We start from the raw sequence: 11,443 nt of genomic DNA on the forward strand, positions 1-11,443 counted from the left end.
AGATTAAGATTTCAACAGAAAAGATTAAGAGTTTAAAGTTCATTTCAGAAGCAAACGTCAGGAATTTTAAAAATGCGTAGGGCATTTTTTCTATGAGTTACCTGACAGCTCTCATCTCGAAGGAGAAAATATATCCTAAGGCAACTCTCAAGAGAACTGGATGGTCCAGGCAGGAAAGGAGTTGAAAATGAAGAGGTCACTGACACAGAAAAGGCCAAGACAGTAGTAATCAAAAGTTCTTACCATTTGATTGCCATGTAAAAGTGAGTGATAGCATACAAGTGTTCACATCACAAATACCATCTAAACTCACTTCACAATTGGAACAATTGTTAATAGTCTCAGATGAAAGAAAGAAAAGACTAAATAGTCATGGAGACTGAACTACCCTACAGAGGTGGCCACGTTTATGGGTATATCTTCACTACACAGTTAATCTGGACTCTTATCCAAGTGTTAGCCCCACCTCACCCATGCCCACTATCCACACTGCAAAACCTTTGACACAGTTTGGAGGTAATTTTAAGCCCAGGCTAGTTTACCAGGCTTGGAATATAGGTCAGGTTTAACTCTGGCTGGTACTTGCCACTTTGCAATGAGGATGCAGACAAAAAAAAAAAAAACCCACAAAAGTACTGATAGTCCTCCAATGCATTTCCCACAGTTCCCCCTTGAAAACAGACAAGTTCTCCTTCAATTGACACAACTGACTGGGAAAGAATCCTTGAGTGTCTCAGCACAAAGATCCATGGGCTATGCTCCCAGACACATACAGGCAAGAGCAGAACCATTGAGGACACAGTAACATGGGCAGGGTTTTGCTGTAGGGATGCTCACACCTGGGCTAAGCTAAGACTCGTATGCCAATCACTCAAGCTAACTATGCAGAGAAGACAGTCCTCATATCAAGATTGAGCCAAGTTGGTAAGATAGTGTGAAGAAGCTTCCACTGCCATGCTGGGCCCAATATGTAGTCAATGGGAGGAAATTAATTCAGTGAAATGTATGCCAGTTATACTTAAAAACATGTCAAATGCCTTAGATAAAGAGAGATCCCCTCAGTATTTTGTACATGTAAGGAATACTGAAAATGCTAAATATCAGGCCCTCCTAGGAAATATTGTAAATACTGAGATAATGGTATCAAAGGTAACTGTCAATTTTCTCAGAATGACCACTGTAGAGAAACAACTTTTAGGTATTAACATTAGACACATATCTATCTAGGAACTTCAGGGCTGACATTTTCAATGCATGAAAGTTTGAGCACCGTCCTCTCAACAAATTTTAAGAAGGCGAGCACACAATCTCACTGGGTCTCAATGAGATTTAGGCTCCTAAATCACTTCTGAAAATAGGACATTGGCACGTTTGAAAATTTTGCCCTCCTAGATGATAAAGCTTAAGCAACAGATATATTGCTACTGAGCATGTTCAGGAGAATCCACAACAATTTTTTAGCCTCTCCCTTTATGACATAAAAACAGGTCAGTGAGTGCAAAGGGCTGTGGCTTTTTCTGTTTCTTACAAGGGGACTAGCCAGGAACAAAGGCTGATGCTGGGATAATTACAAAAAGCAAATGAAACATTGAAACAAAAAGAGTAAAAATTTTCCCCATTGTCCCCCTGCTAAAAATTCCTTAACATTAAGAAAGGGAGAATGTTGTAGGGACAGTGTTTTATAACCTTCTTCATTTGAGGACCCCTAAAAATCTCAAATGGAAGTGAGGACCCTTTTCGAAATTAGACACAGTCTGGGGACTTCCGGGGTCCATGGACTACAGGTTGAAAACCACTGTTGTAGAGACATACTGGAGGCAGTTAGATGGTACTACAGTTACTAAAAATATTAAAAATATAATAAAATAAACTACATTGCTTTTAAGAGAGATTTCAGATGCATTTTTAAATACAGGCATTACTACCATTTTTTCTCCAATTTACAAATATTTGGTGGAACTGACTGACAGTCCTAGAGCCAGAACATATAAAGCATAGGCAGTTAACAGAGCAAACTTTTCTCTCAAGGTCCTGCTGGAGAGTTGAATCTTCATATCCATTCCACCCCTGGCAACTGCAATTGTAGTATTGTGATGTTTCTAATACTGCTGAAAATGAACTGAGATCACCAACTCATTTTACACAGGTCACCAAATAGCAATTATATGATAACTGTCAATTAATACTAATCTGGGCTGGATTCTAAGGTATTTAGAAATGAAAGCCTCTTCTGTCCCATCACTAATCTCAAATCCACCCACATGGTTCCTATTTTTTTCATAAATGAAAATTCCATACCTGAAATTATCTATTGTGTTTGAAATAAAAACTCAGGAAGATCCAGCACTTCAAGACAAAGAAAAATTCTACATTTGTAGATAACTACGCTGATTCTGCTACACTTCTTAGTTTAAAATGAATGGATGATAATACAGAGCTGGGAAGACAGCCAGAAGAGTAAAGCTGTGTCCTAGTCACATAAAAAATGTTCTATAAAATGAAACTTCGATCAACATTTTTCTTACTGGGTTTTCTTACCTACTTCCTAATGTTCTAATTATGTGTGATTTGTTTGTCCAGGGAGCGCATACAGGATGCAGAAATTCCTGTTTAAAAAGGATCACTAAGGAATTTAATATTAAAATAAACAGGAACTGTACTTGAGTTATGTTAAAAGAGGCATAGAAATGCAGGACTGGAAGGGACCTCAAGGAGTCATCCCGATCAGCTCCCTGTACTGAGGCAGGACCAACTAAACCTAGACAATCCCTGACAGGTGTTTATCTAACCTGTTCTTACAAACCTCCAGTGACAGAGATTCCACAGCTCCCTTTGGAAGCCTATTCCAGAACTTAACTACCCTTATAGTAAGAAAGGGTTTCCTAATAGCTAACCTAAATCTCCGTAGCTGAAGATTAAGCCATTACTACTTGTCCTCAGTGCCGGCTCCAGGGTTTTGGCCGCCCCAAGCAGCCAAAAAAAAAAAAAAAAAAAAAAGCCGCGATTGTGATCTGCGGCTGCACTTCGGCGGAAGGTCCTTTGCTCCGAGCGGGAGTGAGGGACCGTCCGCCAAATTGCCGCTGAATAGCTGGACCTGCCGCTCCTCTCCGGAGTGGCCGCCCCAAGCGCCTGCTTGCCAAGCTGGTGCCGGCCATGCTTGTCCTACCTTTAGTGAACATAAAGAACTATTGATCACCATCCTCTTTATAACAACCCTTAACATATTGAACAGTTAACAGGTCCTCCCTCAGTTTTCTTTTCTCAAGACTAAACATACCCAGATTTTTTAACCTTTCCTCATAGGTCAGCTTTTCTCAATCTTTTATCATTTTTGTTCCTCTCCTCCAGACTCTCTTCAGTTTAACCACATCTTTCCTAAAGGGTGGCACCTAGAATTGGACACAATACTCCAGCTGAGGCCTCACCAGTGCCAAGCAAAGCAGGACAATTGCCTCCCACGTCTTACATACAACACTCCTATTGATAACATGGTAACTTTTTTTGTAACTGTACCACATTGGTGATGCATATTCTGTTTGTGATCCCAGGTTTTTTTCAGCAGTACTACCACTAGCCAGTTATTTCCCAACCTGTAATTGTGCATTTGAGTTTTCATGCTTAACTGTAGTGCTTTGCACCTGTCTTTATTGAACTTCACCTTGCTGATTTCAGACCTATTTTCGAATTTCTCAAGGTCGTTTTAAATTCTAGTCCTATCTTCCAAAGTGCTTGCAACCCCTCCCAGCTTTGTGTCATTCGAATTTTATAAGCACACTGATCACTCCATTATCCAATCATTAATGAAAATACTGAATAGTACCAAATCCACCACTGACCCATGTAGAACCCACTAGACACGTCCTTCCAGTTTGACACTGAATCATTGATAACTACTCTTTGAGAACAATCTTTCAACCAGTTGTGCACCCTCCTTATAATAATTTCACTTAGACCACATTTCCTTAGTTTGCTTATAGGAACATCACAAGGGGCTGTGTCAAAATCCTTACTAAAATTGAGATAAATCACATCTTCAGCTTCCCCCTCATCCACTAGGCCAGTAACCCTGTCAAAGAAGGAAGTTAGGGGTTTGGAATGATTTGTTCTTGACAAATTGATGCTGGCAATTCCTTATAATCCTATGATCCTCTGTGAGCTTATACATTGATTGTTTAATAATTTGTTCCAGTATCTTTCCAGGTATGGAAGTTAGGCTGAATGGTCCATAATTCCTGAGGTCCTCTTTGTTCCCCTTTTTAAAAGGCATGTACTATGTTTGCCCTTCTTCAGTCCTTTGGGACCTCACCCATCCTTCAAGAATTCTCGAAGATAATTGCTAACCGTTCCAAGATTGCTTCAGCTAGTTCCTTACCTGCCCTAGGATGAAATTCATCAAGCCCTGCTGACTTGAATACAACTTCATTTCACTTCTTGACTCCTTTTCCTGTTTCTGCTTGTGGGGTTGGAGATGTCTAAAATTCTACACCGTCTCTTCCACTTGATGGTACGGGTTTGTGTGTCTTGGAGTTTCAGTCCCTTTGTCTTCAAACATCTCTTAACAGAGCCTTTCCATCCTATCCTTGTTCTTCCACTACTTTTCTTGTTGTCCTTTTCTCCCCAGGCTCTCTTTGCTGATCGTTCTTCTCCCATTCTTATTAGCCGACTGAAATGTGCACTCTGCAGCCTATCACAGAGTTCATCTTCCCCCTAATTTCCATGTACACACTGTCTATCATCCACTTGTCTATCATTCTCCTCACTATATTATTTTCTGTTACCTATACCTTGTTTTCTTTCATCTCTGTAAGACCCTCCATTTTCAACCCATAAAGCAGGCAGGGATAAACACATGCAGCATATGCTTTTCCTTCCATTTTGTTACATATTGTCAGTCCCACAATACTTCTGTCACATTTTTCACTGCTGCCCAGCCACACTGGATGGTTCTTCAACTATCCAGATCTCTCTCCTATGCAAGTGTACTTCCCTAGTGTACACACTTTTTCTTCTGATTCAGCTTCTCTCCTGCAACTTCAATCAACAGCTCTTCTTTCACCTTCCTTACTTGCATTAACTTCAGTTTTCTTTGAGTTTGTCCTCAAACACAGACATGTACTCCGATATCATATTGACCAATGTCTCGTTGCTGTCAACTTATGTAAATATTCTTTAGCCTGTTCTTTCACTATTTTGGCTTGCATTCCTTCCCCCTTGTTAATATTGTGTTGAGTATCTGGTCACCAGTAACACTTTTAGTGAAGACTGACGCAAAACAAGTATTAAACACCTCAGCCTTTTTGATGCCACCAGTTATCTCTCCTTCCATACTGAATAGAGGACCTGCACGTTCCTTCTCCTACATGCCTAATGTATTTAAATAACCTCCTCTTTTTGCTTTTTATGTCAGTTGCTAGATGTAACTCATTTTGTGCCTTAGCCTTTCTGATTTTGTCCCTGCATGCTTCTACTATTTTTTTTTCTCCTCCTTCACGATTTGTCAATGTTTCTATTCTTTGTAGGATTCCTTTTGGATTTTCAGGTCATTAAAGAGCTCTGCTGGAGCCATAACGTCCTCTTCCTATCTTTCCTTCGCAACATAACAGTTTGCTGTTCTACCTTTAAAACTGTTTTATTGAAGCTCTCCGAACTTCTTTATCCCTTAGATTTTCTTCCCTTGAAGCTTACCTATAAATTCTCTGAGTTTGTTGAAGTTTGTTTTGGAAGTCCATTGTCCTTATTCTGCTGTTCTGACTCCTTCCTTTCCTTAGAATTATGGAATTTATCATTTCATGACGACTTTCACTCAAATTGCCTTCCACCTACAGACTCACTAGCTATTTTTCCCTGTTGGTCAGAATCAAGTCTGAAATGTCTGTCTGCTGGTTCTGCCATTTTCTAAAACAAAAAGTTGTCCATAATATATTACAATAGCTTGTTGGAAAATTTTTATTTTGTTGTATTATTTTTTCCAACAGATGTCAAGGTAGTTAAATTCCCCCATGACTACCAGGGCTTGTGTTTTGGATATTTTTGTTGTTTGTTCTAGAAATGCCATATCCTCCTCGTCTTCCTGATCTGATCATCTGTAGTAGACTCCTACCATGAGGTCACCTCTATTTTTCCCCCCTTTTATCTTTACCCAGAGACTTTCAACTGGTCTGCCTCAAACCTCCTTCTGGACGTCAGAACAAGTTAAGAGACATTTGTTTTAAGTTTTACACAGTGTTGAGATCATTGTACCTCTACTCAACATTTAAATAGTACATTTATTTCTACATTTAGAACATAACAGGCAGATGGTCCCTTGTTAAGGTGACATCTGAGAGAGGCACGTGCAACAATTAAACTCTATCCATCTGCCTAAGGAGGATGGAGGGAGATGTGATGGCCCTGCCATGATGTAAGCCTGGGGTAACAAAAGAGCCTTTAGTATTTTAAATCTTATGCTTACACTAGTACATGAAACACAGCATCCGAACTGATTCTGGGCAATGACTTATGTTTAATCCTATAAACACAAGACAGGTATAACTATAAATGGCTCCTCCTCCATTTACCCTGGTAGCCAACGTTCTAACATTTTATAGGAAAAATGTCTCTATGAATCATGTGTAGAAACAGAGAGCTGGAAGAAAACCCTATATTATCAATACCATAGGGCCTCTTTTCAGGGCTAAGTTAAACAGTACGCAATAGAGATTTTTTTTCTCAGTGTATAGTACCAAGCAATTGAATAGTGTGTCTCAGAAAAACTATATCCCCCCAAATTTTTCAGAATTGCTGTAAATTAGTTATGTAGCTAGTATGTTTTGATTTTACCTTCCTGAAAGAGTAATAGGAAATTCAAAGGGCTAGGGCAAGACTTCACACCCTGAAATCCAAACAGTGAGGTCAATTGTAGACAACCACCTCCACCCCACCCTTAGCACATAAGGAGAACTATAGGCAAATTGTGTATAACACCACAAAGTTAAGGGGGCACTTAGATACCAAAGTGATAGTCACCTTCAAAATACGTAAGATAGCACTGCGTAGCACGGCATAACAGGTACCCAGGTATAGCACGGAGTTGTCATAGCTCTTTAAAAAGTAGAAAGTATTCCTGGCTTTTTGTATAAAGAAACTAATCCTGGTTGGTCTCTGACTTTTCTGTTACCCCATGGGGTCAAAGATGGAAATGACCAGCTTGCTATGGAAGGACGTGTCTACACAGCATTGTCTACAAATATGCTTTATCCTCACATACTGTGGGTTTGACAATGGAGATGGATAACAGGGATCATGTGAGAAAGCCTGAAAGAGATCTTCCCAACTTAATAAGAAAGCACTCAGTTAAAAGCTGTTCATTTTTTCATTCCACTCTTGGTCATGCTTCCTCAAGTCTCCATACTGGTTTACCATTGATCCATTTATTAACAAAGAATAAACTTCTTTAAGTAGAACACAGCAGTCAAACATATTCAACGCCAATGCCTTATAGAACAATGCAAAAGGTATAATGATCTAGGATTCCTTATTAGCAGCTGTAAAAATTCATCTCTTTTTTCTTGAAAGAAAGCATTTATTCAGGGTAGGCAATGCCAGTGCCCTGAAATATATACTGCTTTAGGGATCAGGCAGTTCTTGGCAGAGAGTTTTCTACCTAACATACAGGTGGGGGAAAAAACAAGACACAGAAAGACTAGTCGACTTGTTCACAAAGTTACAAAGCTCAGGGAATAGAATCCCAGGGTCCAGACTCCCATCCCCCAACTCTAACCACTAAACCGTAATCCAAAGGAGGCAGATTTGAGCCTGTTAACCTTGACAGAGTTTCTTTATATACCCCATGGTAGTTAGTTCCAATAAATAGTAATAACACTTTTCTTCAGCATCTTCCATCCAAAGAATAGAATGACCTTTCCAAGCAGTAATGAATTATTCCTACCACCACCTCTGAAAAGCAGATACATATTCTTTCCTTTTTGCAAATGGGGAAACTGAGAAACAGAAAGGTTAAGTGGCCACACAAAGTTTATAGCACAGCTGGGAACAGGCTCCAGATCTCCTGATTCCCTCTCATGTGCCTTGGCCACAAGACTATTCTTCAACTCATTATTGCAATAAATACTGTAAGAATGGTGACTTGTTAAAGGTAAGCAGTTAGAAGCCTACTTTATATTAAGAACAAAACTTATTCTTTAGCACAGTTAGTTTTAACTCAGATACAAATCAATTTCATATATTATATATATATACACACACACACACACACACACACACACACACACACTTGCAACACTTAAAAAGTCACTGTTTAAATGACAGATTCAGTATCTATTACGCAAGGCTTACCATAAATAGCCTTTGCACTTGCTTTCGAACTTTGTTCCCTCTCCGCCTGAGCAAACGTTGGCGAACCATATCCACTAGAAGAAAAGGTGTGTGGTTAGTCCATTTATAGATTTATTTGGTATCTTTTGCTAAAAGTATCTGAGCTTTGTAAAAATTTTCAAATACATATACCACATATGTATACAACAGTATTTCCCGCAAGGGCATTGAGAATGAACACCCCACCTCATGTACATACATAACTACACATGATTTACTTAGATTGTAAGCTCTTTGGGGCAGGGATCATCTTTTTGTTCTGTACTGGTACAGTGCCTAGCACTGGTCCTGGTCCGTGACTGAGGCTCCTAGGTACTACCACAACACACATAATAATAAAATTGATTAATAATTTCATAGATTTGAAGACCAGAAAGGACCACTGTGATCAGCTAGTCTGTCTTCCTGCGTTACTCAGGTCGTAGAACTTCCCCAAAACAATTTCTGATTGCACTAGAGCACATCTTTCAGAAAAACCATGATAAATACCAGATTTTTTTTTTTATTTTGGTGGGATTTTACCTTTTCTTCTATGCTTAACTCACTACTGCTTCTGTCTTATAAAAGAGACAGGAAAAAAAAAGAGTATCTGACTGCCCAAGGCTAAAAGGAAAGGGTAAGCAGTGTCCTCACTGTGTAAAAACAAGAACGAATTATATGTGGCATCAACTTAAATAAGGAACAACACTGGAAGTATAGATAATGTAAATTCCATCCCCATAGAAACACAGGCTGTCTTGTCCTAGGTTAGATAAGACTATGTTAGTGGTATAGCAAGCCTTATACTCTGCAATATCCTATGTCTCAGAAAAAGGTAGCTGGCAGCCAACAACCATCAACCAATATCATAGAACATTAATTGTACAGTACTGTCCATAGGGAAAAATTATTTTCTGACCCATGTAAAGATCAGTTTAGGCTTTGAAAAATGAGATTAACACTTGGGTTCAGCATCGACCTAACCATTTCACTTTCCAGACAAACTAGTATGACAGCTTTAAGAAAATAAATATATTATTGCCACTATGACATATCTCCATGTTGCAGACAGCCTGAAGAGATTATTCAACAATACAGATTTAAAATTATAATCACCAATACTAATCGAAAAATGATATATATTGATTTCATTTGTCACTTTGGTTACATAGTACAGAAACTCAAACTTCCCTTGCAGAAAGTCTGCATATTTTTTCAGGAGACAAATTAAAAAAACTTTTCAAGATTTTGATTATTACTACTACTCTGAACATCTGAAACTTAAATACAAACGGAAAAAATATAAAACTTTTTTGGGTGTGCAGGGGGCAGGTAACAGAGAGAGTGAGGGAAGAGACTTACTTTATTTGAGAAGAGTAACTTCCATATACACTAGGAGGGGTATTTGAAATATGTCCATTCATTCTGGTCTTCAGTCACTCAGGGGAACAATCTAGAAAAGAAAAAAACAACAACATATGAAATTAATGTATTGTACAATATATAGGTTTGTTATGGATGTAAAAACACTTGGAAAAATATGGTACATTTCAAATTAGGAAGGAAAAGAAACCAATAAGTTAGATTATTATTTGCAGTGGTATAGCACCTCGGGCTGCCAGTCACAGACCAGGACCCCTTTGTGCTAGGCACTGTCCAAACATAGAACAGTGTAGGTAAATTAACAGCATTTATTTTGATTTAATATTCTTTTGTAAAGACTTCTCAAATAAAGGAAAGTAGTTGACAAAAACAGTGATATTTAAACTTAAGAAAAATTCGACTACTTTTTCTAAAAGGCTAACTGGCTTAGTCAATATGCTTCATTTCAAACCAAAAACACTGAATTGAATTTTTTTTTAAAGTTAATAGCTATATTGTTCTATTTATAAAATGTATCAGCCAAATAGCTACATCACTTCTACTTAGAATTAAACAATGTCATCATCTAAGGAGACATGTTTAAAAACTGTGGGGTTTAAAATCCATTGGAGGGAACATTCTGAAAGTTTAAATTTAAAGGGAGTTAGGTAAAACACAGTGGTTTGTGTCTGAGATAATAGCTCTAAAGCAGTAAGCCTACACTGGCTGGAAGGCTGTAAACCCCTTTAATTTGGGTATGCCTTCAACAGCAATGTTAAAGCACTGCCGCAGCAGCGCTTTAATGTGCCTGTGTAGTCGCGGTACCAGTGCTGGAAAAGAGCTCTCCCGGCGCTGGAAAAAACCCACCCCCATGAGGGGAGTAGCTCCCAGCGCCGGTGCACTATCTACACTGACGCTTTACAGCGCTGAAACTTGCAGTGCTCAAGGGGTGTTTTTTCACACCCCTGAGCGAGAAAGGTTCAGCGCTGTAAAGTGGCAGTGTAGACAAGGCCTTAAATGTATCCTTTCAAGTCAAAATTGAGACTGAAATAACACTGGATTTCATGATCCTATAAACACAGAGAAATCATCATACAAAGTATTAGGAAAGATATTCTACCATTTGCACATGGAGGATTTATATTAATTTGAAAACTTTCAATATATCAATGGATAGGTAAGAAAAACAGACCCCTTGATCTTTGGGAAATAGCCAAAACAAGTACTGATTATGCAAATACTACTAAAAGGGAACAGACCGTTACTTAGGAATATGGGAATTGCCATACCAGTACTGAGTATATGGCTCCATCTATATCAGTATCTTGTATTTGAAAGTTAATGTTTTAGAAGAAGGCAAAACCCCATTTCCACAGTAAGCATAATTTGCTTTACTATACCATATGGAAAATTACTTCCAAACACACCTTGCAATCAGGTTATACCTTGAAGCACTAAGGATTGCTAATCCTTATTTTTTTATATAGTTAGTGAAACTGCTCCTGATATTTTATTCAGACAAATGTCTAATCTTTTATTGACACTTCATATGAAGTTTTCCTTAATATCCTGAAGCATTGAGTTCCGTAGATTAGTTATATATTGTGTAAAAAGAACTCACTTCTATCCATTTTAGATTTGCTGCCTTTGATTTTTAATTGTCCTCTCTCCTCCTTGTTTTATGAGGTAAAGGAAGCAATTGACTGACCTACACGATTCATTAGTTTGT

The 11,443-nt window shown here is 38.5% G+C and overlaps 1 protein-coding gene across 2 annotated transcripts in view; it reads right to left on the reverse strand.

The window, feature by feature from the left end:
* Positions 1-9,776, reverse strand: part of EPS8 (EGFR pathway substrate 8, signaling adaptor) — a 78,382-nt gene extending 68,606 nt beyond the window's left edge. For both annotated transcript variants that reach the window (XM_065411684.1, XM_065411675.1), the window contains exons 1-2: positions 9,715-9,776; positions 8,335-8,408 (exon numbers count right to left, since the gene is read on the reverse strand). In XM_065411684.1, coding sequence (XP_065267756.1) covers positions 8,335-8,408; positions 9,715-9,776 — 136 coding nt within the window. The remainder of the gene's footprint in view (positions 1-8,334; positions 8,409-9,714) is intronic.
* Between the last annotated feature and the right edge of the window lie 1,667 nt (positions 9,777-11,443).

This window comes from Emys orbicularis, chromosome 1, assembly GCF_028017835.1.
Source record: "Emys orbicularis isolate rEmyOrb1 chromosome 1, rEmyOrb1.hap1, whole genome shotgun sequence".
Taxonomy (NCBI): domain Eukaryota; kingdom Metazoa; phylum Chordata; order Testudines; family Emydidae; genus Emys; species Emys orbicularis.